At 45.1% G+C, this 20,619-nt stretch overlaps 2 protein-coding genes across 2 annotated transcripts in view; both read right to left on the bottom strand.

The window, feature by feature from the left end:
* Positions 1-1,040, bottom strand: part of ttc4 (tetratricopeptide repeat domain 4) — a 31,759-nt gene extending 30,719 nt beyond the window's left edge. The window contains exons 1-2 of the mRNA XM_084309757.1: positions 750-1,040; positions 69-186 (exon numbers count right to left, since the gene is read on the bottom strand). Coding sequence (XP_084165883.1) covers positions 69-186; positions 750-851 — 220 coding nt within the window. The 5' untranslated portion in view covers positions 852-1,040. The remainder of the gene's footprint in view (positions 1-68; positions 187-749) is intronic.
* Positions 1,041-7,452: 6,412 nt separating this feature from the next.
* Positions 7,453-20,619, bottom strand: part of LOC311225885 (ceruloplasmin-like) — a gene marked incomplete at both ends in the record, with an annotated part of 47,376 nt that continues 34,209 nt past the window's right edge. Inside the window, 2 exon segments of the mRNA XM_084311277.1 lie at positions 7,453-7,475; positions 8,632-8,737. Of these exon segments, the coding sequence (XP_084167403.1) occupies positions 7,453-7,475; positions 8,632-8,737 (129 nt within the window).

Raw genomic sequence — 20,619 nt, 5'->3', positions numbered from 1 at the left:
TGGCGTGGTTTTCACTTTAGTTTAGAACCAAGAGAACTTTCTGCTCCTCCATCCCAGGACAGCGTTACCTTCTGGAGGCCTGTCGTCGTCGTGGATGATGGACTGAATACAAGCCAGCTCCGGGTGAGTCAGTGGGTCGATGTCCTCAGGGGCTGTTTTCATAAACATGGGCACCTTGTCAAACTCCTGCATGACGACATGACACAGCAAAAGAAACGTCACTGGTTGAACTTAGGTTAAAAGTAACATGGGTGTTTTGAAAGGCGCCTCCAAATAAAATGTATTATTATTATTATTATTATTATTATGTCAACATTATGGGAAATGTTGAAAGACTCTCTGTGCGTTCAGTAGAAAGCTATGCAGCTGCAAGATCGCCTAGCTTAGCACAAAATAATGGAAGCGGATACGGACCACTAGCCCATCTTAAAGCGGTGTGTAGTGGTCCGTATCCACTTCCATTCATTTGTGCTAAATTAGGCTAGCTTGCAGCCGGATAGCTTTCTACTGAACGCACAGGGATGAACTGTGTATCGACCTTCTTGTCTGACTCTGGAGAAGACGGTGATCATGTTGGCGTGTTTCTTTAACTCGAACCACTCATTTGTTTACCGAGGTTATAGTTATAGCTGCTACTAGCGACCATAGATGTGTTTATATATCTATGCTAGCGACAGCCTCCAAGATCCAGTTAAAAGTCAATGTTCTCATTGATTACAGAAAATGTACTTGTTAAACTAATGTCTTACCTCTTGCCAGTTGCTTTCGCTGAAAGCATTTTTATATTTCTGTGCCTTGAATTTGTCCATAAAACCGTCCATATCATCGTCGCTGTCGTCCTGCTGGGCCATGTTCAGACTCTGGTTCAGACTAACCCTAACCTGACTACAGGTCTCAGTGTTACTATATAAACAATGTGTTCCTCGCTGTGGTGTTGTACAGGTTGATGTGCTTCATGTGTTCAGTAGTAGTAATAACTAAGCGCTATATAATATAATGGTAGAACAGCGAGCAGGCTGAGGCTCCGGGTTCCTGTTGAACGTTACACATGTGTGTTGTGGTGTCACATCTAAGAACATCCGTTAGGAACAAATACAATTGATACAATGGTTCCACGGATTGATTGATTGATTGATTGATTGATTGATTGAAAAGTGTATTAACATATTGTAGAATGGGTACAGCAGGGCTATTCAACTGGCGGCCCGCGGGCCAGATCCGGCCCGCGGGATAATTCTGACCGGCCCGCCAAAGATTAGATGATAATAAAAAAAAAATTAAAAAAAATTAAAAAATATATATATATATATTTTTTTTTACTTTTTTTTTCATGTCAACGTTAACACGCACAATTGAGCCAAACGTCACTCAATTAATGACACATTTCATTGATAAATTGAGGGAAAACTTTGCAAGTCGATTTGATGAATTTGACATGTCCAGAGAATTGTGAGCAACCCATTTGCCAATGTAGCTGCTATTTCCACAAAAGGACAAGGACTTCACATTGATGAAGGTCTCCTGCAACTTGAAATAATTGACATGCAAGCATCATCTGCTCTGAAGCAGGCACTTGAGAATGAATCCACCACAACATTTTGGATAACGTGTATTCATGTCAAGACATTCCCCAAAATAAAAACGCTGGCAATATCTGTGCTAACAATGTTTGGCTCAACATACACCTGTGAATCCAGTTTCTCTCACATGAATGCCATTAAAACAAGCAACGTGCCTCCTTGACAAATGAGCATTTGCATCACTGTTTGCGGGTAGCCCTCACTTCCTATGAACCCTCTTTCTCTGCCATTGCCCAGTCAAAGAAGTGCAATCTCTCTCATTAGATGTGTGTATGTAGGCTAGGCCTGTCTGCCCCCCACCCCCCTGATGTTTGAGAGTTAAGAGTGGACAATAAGTGCTAATAAGATGCTGTGATTTGCTGTTGTTGCACAGACATGAAGCACTTTTTCATAAGCTCAGCTGCACTATAAATGTGTTTTTTTGTTCAAGTGTCAATGTTAGAATGTTCAGATGCACATCATGCACTTGTTTGTTTTTTATTTTATTTTTATATTGAAATGTTGAGGAGGAGATGTTGCAGTTGTTGCACAGTCATAAATGAAGCACTTTTTGCAGGAGATGTTGCAGATGTGGCACATAAATGAAGCACTTTTTTTGAAAAGTATACTACTTTTGCAATGTAGTTAAATAAAAGTTGTGAAAATGTGGTTGCGTGTTGTGTCAAGTGTACATATATTCATAGCACGGGGAGGCGCCGTGGCAGTCCGGCCCCTGGCCCCTTGGGTTTCTGACAATGTGGCCCCCTGAACAATTTAGTTGAATAGCCCTGGGGTACAGGGTGTAAAGTACTTGAGTAATTGTACTTCGTTACAATACTTAAGTACTGTTTTGGGGGATTTGTACTTTACTCTAGTATTATTAGGTTTGTATACTTTGTACTTTTACTCCATTACATTTCAGAGAAAAAATACATACTTTTTACTCCTTACATTTAAAATGCAGACCTACAAAGTACAAATCTCACAGGTCCAACCATTTAATTAGTATATTTTAATTGTTTATCTGGCCGAACTAACATTAACGTTTATGATGAATTGAAAATGGGGGACCCTGATGGAAACAAGACGAAAGTCTTTCTCAGGTCTGCATCCTCTTAACAATTGTATGTATTGAGCTGTACTGTACTGTACCCATTCTGCAATCTGTTAATAAACTTTTCAATCAATCAATCAATCAATCAATCAATCAATCAATTCAATCAATCAATCAATCAATCAATCAAATTCAATCAATTCAATCAAATGTTATTAATCCTGCGACCGCAGGTAAACAGCCAATCAAATCCCCATCAATGGAAAATGAACCCGCCCATACCCATGCTGATTGGTCCTTGTGCAACACTAGAAAGCAGGGATCTTTGATTAAACACCTGCTATCAGAAGAATAGACAGTCAGATCCGCATTATGCTGTGGTTAATATTGTGATATTATTCAGGGTACTCCAGTATTCTGTCTTCTGTCTGTCTTCAGCATTGTCTATCGCAGAACACATTCCATTGTGGGCAGAGTGTATGCTTGGTTTCATTCCAGCCTTGCCTAAACACCAGCTGATGATTTCACTAATTGGCTCACCTCTTCAACTAACTCACCTGGTGCAATGTATAGTTAAAATGAAAACTTGGCCCACGATGGAATGAATTTGAGACCCCTGGTCTATCCCTTTCAAAAAAATTTTTACTTTAACTTTTTAGTACTTAAGTACATTTAAAAGTAGGACTTTTTGACTTTTACTCAAGTGTGTTTTTAGCCAGATACTTTGACTTTTACTTGAGTCAGATTTTGAGACGGTACCCATACTTTCACTTAAGTATAATTTCTGGGTACTTTTTACACCCCTCAATACATACAATTGTTAAGGGGATGGAGACCAGAGAAAGTCTTTCGTCTTGTTTACATCAGGGTCCACCATTTTCAATTCATCATAACATATGACACACACGACATACAGATAGACAGTACTGCTACATCTATACATTTATTATGACATACCAGATTTGCAAATATAGTACTGTTTGTGATACAAAAAGAGTCCAGAAAAGAGAGTATATACATTTGACGTAGAAACTGTACATTGGAGGAGGTTGGGTAGGGGGGGGGGGGTTGGGTAGGAGGGGTGGGTGGGTGGGGGACACTGCACAACTGTACAAGCAAAACTGTACATTGGACTATTGACAAAACCATACTTGGTCATTTACTGTACATTGGAGGGGGTTAGGACATTTACAGGGGCCAGTTTCGAATTGCAGTCTCCCGTAGGTGTTCTTTGAGAGTGGTTTTGAAAGTGGGTAGTGATTCACATTCCTTTACAGCTTTGGGTAGGGCGTTCCACATTGATGTGGCATAATTGCGAAACGTGTTTAGTCCCTTGTTTGAGCCGAATCTGGGTTTAACATGATTTGTGGAGCTCCCTCTGGTGTTGTGATCGTGGTATTCACTGACCTTTGGGAAGTATTTTGACATGTACATGGGTACCTTGGTCATGTAGTGTATCTTGTAGACCAGGCCCATTGCAAGTTGCTGTACTCTGTCGTCTACTCTAAGCCATCCTAGGTTGTCAAAGTGGGCAGGGGTGAGGTGGGTTCTAGGAGTAAGGTCAAGCAGTAGTCTGACCAGTTTGTTTTGAGATGTTTGTAATTTTGTTTTTAGCGCTTTTGAGGTGCTTTGGTACCATGAGGTGCAAGCATAGTCGTAGTACCCTTGAATGAGTGCTCCTGCCAGAGTCTTCAGGGTATTCTTGTTTACCAGAGAGGAGATCCGGTACAAGAATCGAGTTAGTTGTTTGATTTTTTTTATTACATTGGATGCCATTTTGTCACAGGAAAGATTTGCCTCTATAGGATGGAACCCAGGTAGGTAATTTCTTCTTTCCTTGTGACAATATTGTCACCCACTGTAAGTTAACTGAGAAGCCGTCGGTCTTGCTGAGTTTGTTATTTGAACCGAAGAGAATGGACTCTGTTTTGCCCATGTGTAATGATAGTTTGTTATCAGCAAGCCATATGCAGATTTTGCCTAGCACAGATACCGTCAGAGACGTTACCACTAGCCAGTGTTGTAGTCGAGTCACAAAATCTCGAGTCCAAGTCTGAGTCACCAAAGAAGAGCCAGAGTCGACTCGAGTCCCCATTACCCGAGTCTGAGCCCGAGTCCAAGTCATCAAGGTTGAGTCCACTCCACTCCACAGATGTCTGTTGAAGTTTAAGGTTGTCCCGGTCTTCTCTTCAATAGTTTGTTATCAAACATCTAGCAGTGCTCTTGCTGGAATTTGATGTAAAATCTGTATAAGCAAAGCGCACAATTCGGGGCGTCTCTTTAGGCATCTTAAGTACTGAACATGAGGGTATCGAATTAAATTAAATGTGTAATGTGATAATGGAACACTGCAACAGTATTTTTGGTGTCTTATAAACCTATGAGGGTTGGGCACTTTGTGTGCATGACACGAAAATGAAATAACCAATCAATCGAAATATACAGCTAAACAACCAATCTTAGCTCCGGTGAGTAAACAGTAACACTGAGTCATTGGGAGGCTGGAACATTTTTCAGACCCTTCAATGTCACAGATTATTTATTTTCAGATACAAGGCTTCGGTCCAGTCCTATCACACACAGCAATATGAGTTCCACAGGTCACACACAGTCTTTACCATTCATTATCGAATGAATGAATGAATGAATGAATGAATGAATGAATGAATGAAATGTTTATTTTTGATCGTGTATTCTTTACATTCCTCTAAATAAATCATAATATCAAGCTTTGTCAAACAGAATAATCAGAATGAAAAATAAACTATAAACAAAAAGTCAAGAGCAATGTAGTTAGTTGACATGTTCAAAAAAGGAGTAGAGGGAAGCTAAGCTTATTTATCCCTACCCCCTTACATTTACATTTAGTCTTCCATAAATGTTACTTGATATAACATAATTTAGTATGATACATTATATAATATACATTTTACTATAGTACAAAAAAAGAAAGACTTGAGTCGCTTGACAGCAGTATACAACACTACATAACACAATGTATAAACTTCGTTTATCAGCATTACTCATTTCTATATGTGTTATTCACACAGTCAACTCTCCCCAGCAGGGCCATCACCCAAATACTCACTGTTCCCGAGTGCTTCTCCGTGTCACTGTACTCAGTGTTTCCCACAGGATTTTGTGAGACTGTGGTGGGTGAACCTCTGACCCTCTAGGGGGGTCCGGGGGCATGCTCCCCCGTAATTGTTTTATTTTTGGTACATTTTAAAGTTAAATGCATCAATTGGTGCACTTTGAGAGCAAAATAAAGATCTATGATGATCTTTGTGCTCAAAACACAAAATCGACTAGAGCAGTGCTTCCCAATCCTCTCCTCGAAGCACCCCAGCCGTTCCATGTATTTGTTAAATTCCACCACCAGCACACCTGATTCAACTTAAAAGCCCTTTATTAATTGAATCAGGTGTGCTGGTGGTGGAATTTAACAAATACATGGAACGGCTGGGGTGCCTCGAGGAGAGGATTGAGATCCACTGACTATTTCTCTAGAAAATAAAAATATATACTGGATTACTATTATGACTACTACCACTGCCAATACTACTGATACATCCCTATTGGCAAACTTAATATTTAAAAATATAAAAATAATTTTATTTATATATATATTTGTTTAAATAATAAAATAAATATTTTCGGTTCATTATAAGACTGTGGCGGGCCATCGACTCCCAATAAAGAGTAAGCACGTTGTTGGCAGGGAATGAGTTAAAAGAATTGAGCATCTCAATTCTGTCATACACATCTTCACCCAGCTCACATGATCACAGCTGATCTCCACCCAGCTCACATGATCACAGCTGATCTCCACCCAGCTCACATGATCACAGATTCACAGCTGATCTTCACCCAGCTCACATGATCACAGCTGATCTCCACCCAGCTCACATGATCACAGCTGATCTCCACCCAGCTCACATGATCACAGCTGATCTCCACCCAGCTCACATCACTTTCACATTTAATTCAGAAAATAATCACAATGACTAGTAGAAGAATGATCAAATCACCACATGTATTTATTTGGCATGTCAAATATAATATCAGTGGTTATTTTCAGAGTTTGGAGAATTTCACAGTTGTGAGTAAAAAAAGACATGGTGCTCATTTTGGAAGTGCTGATATGGTAAGCTGTTACACTTCCTAGTTTTCAATAAGTTCTTACACTTCCTGACACGTGACCTATCAGAGAGCCATAGTTTTCAATAAGTTCTTACACTTCCTGACACGTGACCTATCAGAGAGCCATAGTTTTCAGTAAGTTCTTACACTTCCTGACATGTGACCTGTCAGAGAGCCGTAGTTTTCATCCAACAGGTTGATGGCGCTTTGTGATGTAGTAGTTTAGTTGATAACATGTGATGTAGTAGTTTAGTTGTTAACATGTGATGTAGTAGTTTAGTTGTTAACATGTGATGTAGTAGTTTAGTTGTTAACATGTGATGTAGTAGTTTAGTTGTTAACATGTTATGTAGTAGTTTAGGTGTTAACATGTGATGTAGTAGTTTAGGTGTTAACATGTGATGTAGTAGTTTAGGTGTTAACATGTGATTTGATTGGTATCTGCCAGTCAGTGTGTGTGTGTGTGTGTGTGTGTGTGTGTGTGTGTGTGTGTGTGTGTGTGTGTGTGTGTGTGTGTGTGTGTGTGTGTGTGTGTGTGTGTGTGTGTGTGTGTGTGTGTGTGTGTGTCTGTGTCAGTCAGTCAGTCAGTCAGTCAGTCAGTCAGTCAGTCAGTCAGTCAGTCAGTCAGTCAGTCAGTCAGTCAGTCAGTCAGTCAGTCAGTCAGTCAGTCGCTGCTGCTCTTCATGTCTTTGTTGTTCAGCCAAACATTGACCTGCTGGCTGTAGACAGAGAAACATACATATCATTATAATCTTGTGTTATGTTATTTGTTCTGGGTTCATTCATATTTTGTTCTGGATTCATTCTTATTTGTTCTGGGTTCATTCATATTTGTTCTGGGTCGTGCAGTTAATATTTGTTAAGACATCATTTAATAATATCATTTAATTTACTTGATACAAACATTACTGTAAATATGTTATATACAAGTAATATCTCAGTCTTGCTGCTACTTTATCAGATCAGGTGTTACAGTCCAATAACAGGCATGAATTCAGTTCCTCTCTAAACACACTGGCTCTCCTGCCTCTCTCTGTGACGGTGTAGATGGCCTAAACACACTGGCTCTCTGTGACGGTGTAGACGGCCTAAACACACTGGCTCTCCTACCCCTCTCTCTGTGACGGTGTAGAGGCCTAAACACACTGGCTCTCCTCCCTCTCTCTGTGACGGTGTAGACGGGCTAAACACACTGGCTCTCCTACCCCTCTCTCTGTGACGGTGTAGAGGCCTAAACACACTGGCTCTCCTACCCCTCTCTCTGTGACGGTGTAGAGGCCTAAACACACTGGCTCTCCTACCCCTCTCTCTGTGACGGTGTAGAGGCCTAAACACACTGGCTCTCTCTCCCTCTCTCTGTGACGGTGTAGAGGCCTAAACACACTGGCTCTCCTCCCTCTCTCTGTGACGGTGTAGAGGCCTAAACACACTGGCTCTCCTCCCTCTCTCTGTGACGGTGTAGAGGCCTAAACACACTGGCTCTCCTCCCTCTCTCTGTGACGGTGTAGAGGCCTAAACACACTGGCTCTCCTCCCTCTCTCTGTGACGGTGTAGACGGCCTAAACACACTGGCTCTCCTCCCTCTCTCTCTCTGTGACGGTGTAGAGGCCTAAACACACTGGCTCTCCTCCCTCTCTCTGTGACGGTGTAGACGGCCTAAACACACTGGCTCTCTCTCCCCCTTCTCTCTGTGACGGTGTAGAGGCCTAAACACACTGGCTCTCCTCCCTCTCTCTGTGACGGTGTAGACGGCCTAAACACACTGGCTCTCTCTCCTCCCTCTCTCTGTGACGGTGTAGAGGCCTAAACACACTGGCTCTCTTCCCTCTCTCTGTGACGGTGTAGAGGCCTAAACACACTGGCTCTCTCTCCTACCTCTCTCTGTGACGGTGTAGACGGCCTCCATGCCTGCTTTCACGTGGTCTGCGACGTGACAGTGAAACAGCCAGGTACCAGGATACATGGGACGCATCTTCACTGTCTATATGAACAATAATCAATTCATATTAAATTAATACATAAATATTACTACTACTACTAATGTTGTGAAGGGCCAGATTAAACCGAATATATATATTTATTTATATATATATATTTAATTGTATTTGTATATTCTCTAATATTCCCTGATATCCCTTGTATATTCCTTGTACAATATGCATTGAATATCCATTCTAGCCTACTGAACATCCCATAATAGTCTCCATTCTACTATTGGTCGAGACCTTGGTGCCAGGCTGCCATACCCCTCAGACCCAGTTCAAACGTACCGCTCAACATGTACGAACAAGTCCTAGTTCCGCGTAGGAATCTGGCTACCGCACCACTAATGGGACTATTTGTTCATAGTGCGTATATATACTGCGCTACTAAAGTAGGACTTCCTTTTCAGTCCAGTTTCTTACCCTCCAATAGAGTCACAGACGTAAAGCCTCCCCGCGACGCCACGTGTGGGAGTAAGGCCAAGTTCGGCTTACCATCGGTATTGAAACATCGTGTATATTAATATTTGAATAGTCATATTTGGCACAATATCGTCGAGTTGGACGTAGTCTATTAAGCTAATAATAGTCTGTTAATATATAGTGCTTCGTGCGGTGAGAATACTACCGTAGTCAGTACCCCATCGTTTCGGGCAGAGAACTGGCTGCTTATCCAGGGTGGTTGACCCCACGTGAAGCTGCACCCGAGGAGCCCCAGAGCCGACGAGCGAGTGGACCTGCATACCGGATTATTCTACCGACGACAGCCCGCCTTCCCAGGCACGGATTATGCTTTGTATACGTTGATTATTCCATGGATAAAGACCCCCGACACTGCCGTGTGTTGGAACCCCCCCCCCCCTGGAGAGGACGCAAGGTGAGGAGACGCTCTGCAAGACGAGGTCGCTTCACGTCTCTCCCCCGTGGACCGGAGAGAGCCGGCCCACAAAGAGTCCATCTGCTTTCATCTGTGGTCCAAGGATCGCCGGCGCATTGAACGGCACTACAGTGGGTTCACCTGGGATACCCTTGGCCGGATGAGGCAGCCGGATTCTACCCCCCCCCCCCCCTTCCTACTCCTGTCGGCTTACAAGCGACCGGATTAACCCCCCCTAGTGTATCCAGTCTATAATCATTAAAGTATCATTGCCGTTATCCCTTAACTATTCCAGGTCGTATATGTACCACCTGCGCCTTCAGAGATTGGACATTCTCTATTGATATACCGACGAATACTCTTGCCATAAAAGTGCATACTAATTCCCATTCATAAATGTGATTGATTTGATTAAGTGCTTGCCCTACACACCATCGCTGTGTAGAAATAAAGACCTATTTCTAATTCGTACATTTGTGTTGGATCCGTTTCATCTACGTGACAGTGTTCATCATAATATATTTATGCCGAGTACTGGGTGGCCGAATATTAAGTACAAAGGTAGTGGTAGTAAGTATCATATCTAGTAATACAGTCAGGGAATTGTACCCCTCAGTTACAATTGGTCCTTCGAGCCGGAGGGTAATCAGTGTAATATTAATATAGTGTTATTAATATTGAAATGGCCTATGATGAACACTCCACGAAACGATCCTCCTAACCAACGCCCGCAGCGCGAACGACGGCTCCCTCAGTACTTAGAGGCTTACGCTGTCAGTCAACAACCTAGTCTTCTACTAACAGTAAACGCGGTAAAACTAGAAAGTAAAAGTATGTCTAACCCCAACGCCCAGACTACCCCAACCATAGAGGCCCCTACGGGTTCTAATGTAACTGACCAAGTTCACGGTGGGGACCAGTGGGAACCAGACATGACTTCACACCCCGCCAGTACTGAAGAAGTAGTCCCCGACGAGTCCCGGGAGGAATACAACGCTACCGAGAGAGAACTCGGCACGGAAGAAGACGGGGAGAGCACCGTGGAGATAGAGCTCCAAGGCTCCGCAAGGAGTACCCCGAGGGAAGGCTCCCCTATACAACCGCCTTCTCCCAGCGAGGCAGAGAGGACCCTACAGCAGGCCTTCCTCATCAGCCTGAACGCCGCTGCTGAACGCGACCGACTGCAGATCCAGCAGCGGAGCGAAGAAGAGCATATACGTCTAGAAATAAGACGCATTCAGAGAGAAGAGAATGTGGCCCGAGACCGAGCAGACAGCCAGCGAGCAGCTGCTGGTGCTCTACGGGACGCAGAGCGCGACAGACAGCAAGCGCAACTAATAGAACAGCTGATCAGACGGACAACACCCTCTCCCTCCGCCAGAGGCTCCAGGAACTCGTCTAGACACACCTCCAGGGCGGCATCCCCTAGCCGAGTAAACAACCCTGAACTTGACCAACAGACGAGGTCTATACCCCCCACAGACCACCTCCCCCCACCGGTCCAAGCGAGACCTAGCAACCGGGAAGGAGCAGCATATCCTGTGGAGAGGCTAAACCAGAGACTACAAGCACTGGATGACCTAACTGAAGACGAAGAGGAAGAGGAGGAGAACCACGCCCGACGACAGCACAGTACTCTACCGGACCAGGAGGTCCGGTACAGCCCAGGCTATACTCCCGCGGAGCTGCGCTACAGACCCCCGACTCTATACCCGGGTGAGCACGACGCACGACCCGCACCGAGGAACAGCACCTGGACAAGCGGGCCATGGTACACTGCCGGTACCAGCCCATACCAAGGAGCGGGAGGAGACTCGCCTAGGAGGCCTCTCCCCCAACGCTCGCCGATGTATCCACAGTCAGCGTCATACATTGGCACGCCTATGGTACCCGACTTCACCCAAGAGAACCGGGCCCAGTATACAGAACTCCGCATGTGTCTGGAGACCATGTTGGTGGATGTATTGGATGAACGCCATAAATACGCCATCCTACTGAAGCACTTAAAGGTACCCCGCGCACATAATATAGCGCTCGCCTACGCGACTTCCACCACCCCATACACAGCAGCGCTGGTAGCATTGGACCAGAGGTATGGGCGCATATGGGATTACGTGATCCAGGAGATCCGACACATCGACCGCTTACCCCCAGCAATAGACAATCGAGCACTGGACGACCTGTCCATCAGAGTGCAGTCCCTGGTAGGGATGTTGGGAGCGCAGAGAGAGAAGGGGAGGCATGAACTTTACGCCAACTCAAATGTGGAAAGGATCTTGGAGAAGCTGCCGCCCGCTCGACAGGAGCGTTTTAGGCGGCAGAGAGACCACCGAGACCCGAATGGCCCCGAACCGAACCTCCTCGATCTAGCAGACTTCCTGGCGAGAGAAGTCAGCAGCCTACGGCTAGATACATTCGGACGGAGCACCCCTGGCTCCAGAGAAGGAACCAGACGACTAAATGATGGAAGAAGATCGGTGACTGTGATGCACCAATCGGAGTCAGTACCGAGCAGCAGGAGCCACAGTACCCCCTCCAGAACGGAGAAGTGGAAGATAGTGTGCCCCTACTGTGAGAAAGAACACTGGCTAGCGCAATGTGACTCCTTCCCCAAGCTGAACGCGGAGGAAGCAAGTCAATGGATAAAGTCCAACAAGCGCTGTTTTCGCTGTGCGCGCTCACACATGGCAGCCGAATGCCGCTTAAAGAAAAGGTGCACCAAGTGCGATGGAGCCCATCTGGATATACTTCACGACAGTAACAGACGGCGCCCTTCACCCGCACCATCCAGCAGCAAAGCGAGCGTCATGTACATCGATCCCGCCAGCAGCAGTGGAGCCCGAGTACTCCTAAAAGTAGTGCGTGTGACACTAAGCTACCAGAATAAAGTCCTGGACACTTACGCCGTCCTCGATGACGGGTCAGAGAAGACCCTTCTGCTCGCCTCCGCTGCGGCCCAGCTAGGGCTGCGGGGAAGCGAAACCCAAATGACAATTCGGACAATAAGACGAGATTTGAAGACGATAAAGGGCGAGAATGTCTCATTCTCTATCGCAGCAAGCGGCCAGCCTGAGCGACGGTACCAGATTACAGACGCTTTCACCAGCCAAGAAATAGGACTGTCGCGGTACACATACCCCGTCGCCAAGCTGATGGAGAAATATGCACATCTGCGCAAGTTACCGATCCCGCTCATAGACAATGCTATGCCGACCCTGTTGATAGGCTCCGACCATGCAGACCTCATTGTCCCGATAGACCGGGTTCATACCGGACCCCGAGGCTGTCCTGCAGCAGTCGAGACCCGTTTGGGATGGACTCTCCAAGGCCCGCTCGCCAAATCTCTCAACCGAAGTACAGCCACTAGATGTCTCCACTCCGAGTCACAGAGGGAGAAACCGCACTCCTGCAACACGTAGAGCGGTTATGGACCTTGGAACAAATGCCCTTTAAGAACGGAAAGAAAGACATTCGCTCTAAAGATGACATTTACGCCATTCACCTCCTCGAGACAGGGACCAAGAGAGTCCCGGTCAACGGCGTGTTGAGATACGCCACGCCACTCCTGCGGCGAGAAGGAATGCCTACTTTCCACGCCAAGACAGACGCCACAGAACGGTACCTGCTGAACACGGAGCGGCGCTTAGCCAAGAACCCCGCCCAAGAGAGTGTATACCGCGCTGAGATTGAGAAGCTCATCACAGCGGGACACGTCACAAAGATGGACATTAAAGAGGCTGACCAGACCACTGAATCGTGGTACGTGCCTCACCACAAGGTCCATCACAACGGTAAAGACCGCATAGTATTTAACTGCAGCTACCAGATCGGATCCCAAAATCTGAATAAAGAGTTACTGCCCGGTCCCACACTCGGCCCCTCCCTACTCGGCGTTCTACTCCGCTTCCGCCAGGAAAAGGTGGCCATCAGCGGGGACATTAAAGGAATGTTCCTGCAGGTGAGATTAGTAGAGGAGGACAAGCCCCTGTTACGGTTCCTATGGAGAGAGAAGCCAGGAGATGAGCACCCAGCCATCTACCAATGGGAAGTCCTCCCCTTCGGAACGACGTGCAGCCCCTGCTGTGCTACATTTGCACTACAGAAACATGTAGCAGAGGACCCAGCAGCGGACGAAGAGGTCCGACACAGCGTAAAGAACAGCTTCTACGTAGACAACTGTCTACAAAGCCTTTCAACCCAGGAAGAAGCCGAGGCTCTCCTGATTAAACTCCGCGCCTCATTGATCAAAGGCGGCTTTGATCTCAGGCAGTGGGCCAGCAGCGATCCGCAAGTACTGCGCAGCCTCTCCTCCGAGGACAAGGCAGCCAGCAGCGAGACCTGGATGGCTACAATCCCGGGAGAAGCCCAGGAGATGACCCTGGGATTGGTGTGGCGATTCAAAACAGATTCGCTTCACTACAGACACAAGCCCCTGACTACGGAGCAGGGAAGGCCGGCGGCGGCGCCGACCACCAGACGGAGTGTGTACACAACACTCGCCCGACAATATGACCCGCTAGGATGTATTCTACCGTACACCACCAGGGCAAAAATTATTGTACGAGCATTGTGGGACAAGGACCAGGGCTGGGACGACCCCATTCCCGCACACCTTGCATCCACCTGGAGAGAGTGGGAGATGGAGCTCCACTCACTCCCAGGCGTTAATATGCGCCGAAGCTACTTCCCACCCACGGTGAGGCCAGAGACATGTAAAATGGACTTACACGTCTTCAGTGACGCCTCAGAGGTCGCATACGGATCAGTAGCCTACTTGCGGGCCCAAGAAAAGGGGGGAGAGATCTACACAGCATTTGTCCTCGCCCGCTCGAGAATAGCCCCACGCAAGCAACAATCTATCCCACGTCTAGAGCTCTGCGCAGCCCTAGCCGGAGCGCACCTAGCCACGCTCATCCAACGTGAGCTCACCATACCGGTGTCTAGAACAATCCTGTGGTCAGATTCCACGACAGTACTCGCCTGGATCAAATCGGACTCATGCAAGTACAAAGTCTTCGTGGGAGTCAGAGTCACCGAGATTCAAGACTTAACCGAAGAGTTAACCGGAGAAACAGAGTGGCGCTACGTTGATACAAAACAGAACCCAGCTGACGTCATCACCCGGGGGATGCCCCTGGATGACCTCACCCGTCGCAATGTCTACAGTGACGGCCCCGCATTCCTAAGACTCCCGGAAGGACAGTGGCCCAGGCCTATCCCGAGGGAAGCAAGTCCAGAGGAGGTGGAAAATAAGAAGTCTGTGTTCTGTGGATTGAGCACCGTAGCCTCCACCGACCCTAACATAGACGATTGCACGTCCATAGAGAGTGCACAACAAAGAACATTCCTGCGGTACCACCCGGAGTGCAAGTCCCCCGCTGATATGTCAGCAGCTAACTACGAGGAAGCAGAATTGCTTCTACTGCAGCGAGCCCAGAGAGACTCGTTCCCCGATGAATTGGCCTGTCTACAGGGAGGAAAGCCCGTCCCATCCGACAGCAGATTAATTCATCTGGCCCCCGAGAGCGACGCTCATACCCTCATCAGAGTGGGTGGTCGCCTACGCAGAGCCCCCAATCTACCGGATGACATTAAATACCCGATCGTATTGAACAGCCGACACAAGGTCACAGAGCTGATTATAAAGAAATACGATGAGGATGTACATCACGCAGGAGCAGAAAGAGTCTTCGCGGAAATCAGACGTCGTTACTGGATCCTACAAGGAAGAGAGGCGGTACGACGCTTCCAGCGAACATGTCTAGACTGCCGCAAGTGGCGCGCGCAGCCCAGCATACCAAGGATGGCTGACCTTCCTCCATGTCGCCTCCGAATCGGTGACAAGCCATTCCACTCAACGGGTATGGACTGCTTTGGCCCGCTGCACATAAAGAAAGGAAGAGGAACCGAGAAGCGGTGGGGTATTGTATTCAAATGCATGACCACCAGAGCGATACACATCGAGCTTCTCCCGACCATGAGCACAGACTCATTCCTTATGGCCTTCCGTAGATTCACATCACGGAAAGGAAGACCGTCTACACTATTGTCCGATCATGGGACAAACTTCAAAGGCGGCGAAAGAGAGCTGAGAGAGAGCTTCCAAGCTATGGGCCCAGAACTTAAGACCCACCTCGCTCCAGCACAGGTTGATTTCCAATTCAACCCCCCAAACGCACCCCACTTCGGTGGCACTTGGGAACGAGAAGTGCGCTCCATAAAGACAGCCCTGTACGCAGTACTTGGGGCCCAGACTGTGGCGGAAGAAGTCCTAATGACAGTCCTCACGGAGATTGAGGGAGTACTTAACTCGAAGCCCCTCGGATATGTCTCCAGTGATGTGGCGGATATCGACCCAGTTACCCCCAACACACTCCTGATGGGGCGGCTAGATCCTGCATTACCCCAGACAATGTACCGGCCTGAAGAAGCGAACGGCCGACGAATGTGGAGGTACAGCCAAGTATTAGCCGACAAGTTTTGGAGCAGTTTCCTACTGCACTACCTACCGTCTCTACAGACCCGCCAGAAGTGGGTAAAGGAGAGAGACAATTTGACAGAAGGAACAGTCGTCATGATTATTGATCAATCACTGCCCAGAGCTATGTGGCCGGCCGGCCGCGTAAGCAAAGTGATCACCGGTGCCGACGGCAAGGTCCGAGCAGCTGAAGTGCTTGTCCAGGGTCGCACTTACACCCGTCCCGTGGCGAGGCTCATAGAACTGCCCCGACTCCCAGACACAATCGATGATGACCATGACCCTATAACCCTATGACTTTGTGAAGTTGACTGACCCCTACAGCAAACCCTTATGTGTAAATAGACAACGCGATTAATCTGTCTCTGTTTAACTGATTAGGTCTGGGACCAATCAGGGGGTGGCTGTTGTGAAGGGCCAGATTAAACCGAATATATATATTTATTTATATATATATATTTAATTGTATTTGTATATTCTCTAATATTCCCTGATATCCCTTGTATATTCCTTGTACAATATGCATTGAATATCCATTCTAGCCTACTGAACATCCCATAATAGTCTCCATTCTACTATTGGTCGAGACCTTGGTGCCAGGCTGCCATACCCCTCAGACCCAGTTCAAACGTACCGCTCAACATGTACGAACAAGTCCTAGTTCCGCGTAGGAATCTGGCTACCGCACCACTAATGGGACTATTTGTTCATAGTGCGTATATATACTGCGCTACTAAAGTAGGACTTCCTTTTCAGTCCAGTTTCTTACCCTCCAATAGAGTCACAGACGTAAAGCCTCCCCGCGACGCCACATGTGGGAGTAAGGCCAAGTTCGGCTTACCATCGGTATTGAGACATCGTGTATATTAATATTTGAATAGTCATATTTGGCACTATATCGTCGAGTTGGACGTAGTCTATTAAGCTAATAATAGTCTGTTAATATATAGTGCTTCGTGCGGTGAGAATACTACCGTAGTCAGTACCCCATCGTTTCGGGCAGAGAACTGGCTGCTTATCCAGGGTGGTTGACCCCACGTGAAGCTGCACCCGAGGAGCCCCAGAGCCGACGAGCGAGTGGACCTGCATACCGGATTATTCTACCGACGACAGCCCGCCTTCCCAGGCACGGATTATGCTTTGTATACGTTGATTATTCCATGGATAAAGACCCCCGACACTGCCGTGTGTTGGAACCCCCCCCCCCTGGAGAGGACGCAAGGTGAGGAGACGCTCTGCAAGACGAGGTCGCTTCACGTCTCTCCCCCGTGGACCGGAGAGAGCCGGCCCACAAAGAGTCCATCTGCTTTCATCTGTGGTCCAAGGATCGCCGGCGCATTGAACGGCACTACAGTGGGTTCACCTGGGATACCCTTGGCCGGATGAGGCAGCCGGATTCTACCCCCCCCCCCCTTCCTACTCCTGTCGGCTTACAAGCGACCGGATTAACCCCCCCTAGTGAATCCAGTCTATAATCATTAAAGTATCATTGCCGTTATCCCTTAACTATTCCAGGTCGTATATGTACCACCTGCGCCTTCAGAGATTGGACATTCTCTATTGATATACCGACGAATACTCTTGCCATAAAAGTGCATACTAATTCCCATTCATAAATGTGATTGATTTGATTAAGTGCTTGCCCTACACACCATCGCTGTGTAGAAATAAAGACCTATTTCTAATTCGTACATTTGTGTTGGATCCGTTTCATCTACGTGACAGTGTTCATCATAATATATTTATGCCGAGTACTGGGTGGCCGAATATTAAGTACAAAGGTAGTGGTAGTAAGTATCATATCTAGTAATACAGTCAGGGAATTGTACCCCTCAGTTACAACTAATAATAATAATAATAATAATAATATAATACTGAACAGACAGGTACCAGGATACAAGGGATGCATCTTCACTGTCTATATGAACAATAGTAACCTCTTAACCTGTTCCACCCGTGGAATATTGTCACCTAAAATATATACCTAGGTAAATGGAATATTGCTCCACTTCTACAAGGTCCATTTGCATATTCTTGGTATCTAGGGACATCTATGGACCTCAGGGAATGTATTCACAGTGTCAGAAATATTGTGTCTATTACTAGGCTTGCTTAAATTGTGATGAAACAAAGGAGAATATGAATTATGATTTTTCTTTGCATCTTTGACAGTGAATAACACCATGATAATAATGACCAAACTTAAAAAACTCCCAATGATCTCGTTCAGTACCCTCTTGAGATCATGTGTAAAAAAAAAATCGAAGGAAATTAATAAAGGGAAGATTATTAAACCAAAGGTTCTGTAGATACAGTACTGAATTCTCCCATCCGGACCAATGCAATTTGAAATATTATTATAGAATATAGAATATGATGCTTATACATTACCTTATTATAGCCAATTCGCACATTTATATATATATACATATATTATCTTTCAAATGCCCGAGTTCAATTTGGATTTAGTATCACCAGACGTGCATAAGAACAGATAATGAAATCTACTGTAATCTAGTGTACTTTTTAATTTTCCCCACAGTGCAACCGTTTTTAAACTAATTTCAGATATAATTGTTGCTACATGCTAACAATAGGAAGGAGAAACTAACTGCGTTTCAATATTTGTCAAAAACTTTACCTTTTGTGGCTTATTATCCAGAATAATAACAGTTATTATTAATAATAATAGTAATATTTGGTTTCAATTACCAGTAAGGTGGGATTCAAGAGGAGACTACAAGTGGCTGTAATGCAGAAAGAGGTTGATTTTGGTTAGGTCTAATCTGTGTCTAATGAATGGGTTCTTGTGTTGGGTTATGTGTTGTTTTGGAATGTGTTTGTCTAGTGGTTATGAGTATTAGAGTATGAGTGTATGGAATGTTGTGCTGTTTTTGAGCACATTTTAGTTTGCTCTGAGATGTCTTTGTTGTTTTATTGATATTTGTTGTTTTATTGATATTTGTTATTGTTGTCTTTGTTGTCTTTGTTGTTTTATTGATATTTGTTGTTTTATTGATATTTGTTTTTGTTCTATATTAGAAAATTTGGCATACATATTTGGTTGTATGTCTGATTTTAATTGGTTTAATGTTCTATAATTGTTTGTATATTTTATTGGTGTTTTATTGATATTTGTTTTGTTTTTATGTTGTTTATTGATTATTCTTGTTTAATTTTATATGTTTGGATCCAGACCCCAGGAAGAATAGTCGCTGCTGAGGCAGTGACTAATGGGGATCTGAAATAAAGAAATAAAGAAATAAAGTTATTGACATAATTCATTCAGAACGCTGAACTTTGAACCCCCATAGAACTTGCCAGGAAGGGTAGTTCGGAATAATTCCAACGCTGATCCACAGCTATGCATGCCCTCGACAAAATAACCGCAAAAAAACTACAATTCCCATGGTTCAAATCTTTTAAAATGGTCGCCGTCTTGGAATAGACGTCAGCAAATCGAGAAGGTAAAACTATCTAATGGCACTTTTAACCTATTGCTAAACTAACGAATTGATGATAATATACATTCTACATGCTTTTATGACATGTTAGTGATGTTAATACTTTAATACGTTTGATTTTAAAATCGCAATTTTTTTTGCAACACTCTGAAAAATATTGATTTATGATCAGATGCCGTTTTGGGACCGGATCCGGTGTTGTGCCAAGAAAGGACTGCCTGCCAAAATCATACTGCCCCCACGTATACGCGCATTGTCCGCTGCTGCTGTTATGGGGCGTCAGTCACTGTCTGAGTAGTTTAAGTGTACGGTACCACCACAGTTTTCATATTAATGTACAGTTTCATATTAATGTACTTATATACAGGTATTTATATACAGGTAAGGTATTGGGAAATGTCCGTCAGTCACTCGAGTTATTGATTGTGCTGTGTGTGTACCACAGTTTCATATTAATGTACCGTTTCATATTGTTTCATATCAATGTACCGTTTCATATTAATGTACTTATATATAGGTATTTATATACAGGTAATGTAAACAAAGCAGATGAGTTCAGAGAGATATTGGCACAATGCGAGGTCAACTAATTTATGTATTACACAATACATATACACACCACATTTATCATTGTCTCTTTGCATATCGTATAACATTTATACGTGGGGGCAGTACGATTTTGGCAGGCAGTCCAATCTTGGCACAACACCTGTTAAGTCAAGTCAAGTCAAGAGTTTTATTTGTCATGGCATACAAATATACAGTGAAATGCGGGGGGTCTTGTCTGCAACGATTGTGCATAATACAATAATAATAATATAATAAGAATCCAATAGAACGACATTGTGCAATAATACAAGTAATCAAAGTAGGGCATATCGGTATATGTACATGAGTTTTTACAGAGCATGGTAGGACATGCTAGGTCCTGTGGTAGTGCAATACACTGTTAGCTACGGATGAGGCACTGGGTCTTTATGTACACTGCTATACAATGCTATATTATACAATCTCAAGTTATACTATACTATTCTTAAAGTGACCTTTCCTTTTGTAAAGTGA

The sequence above is a fragment of the Notolepis coatsorum genome (assembly GCF_963971535.1).
Source record: "Notolepis coatsorum genome assembly, chromosome: 3".
In the NCBI taxonomy this organism is placed as follows: Eukaryota; Metazoa; Chordata; class Actinopteri; order Aulopiformes; family Paralepididae; genus Notolepis; species Notolepis coatsorum.
The sequence above is the reverse complement of the archived record's forward strand: the minus strand, read 5'-3'. Positions and strand labels throughout refer to the sequence as shown.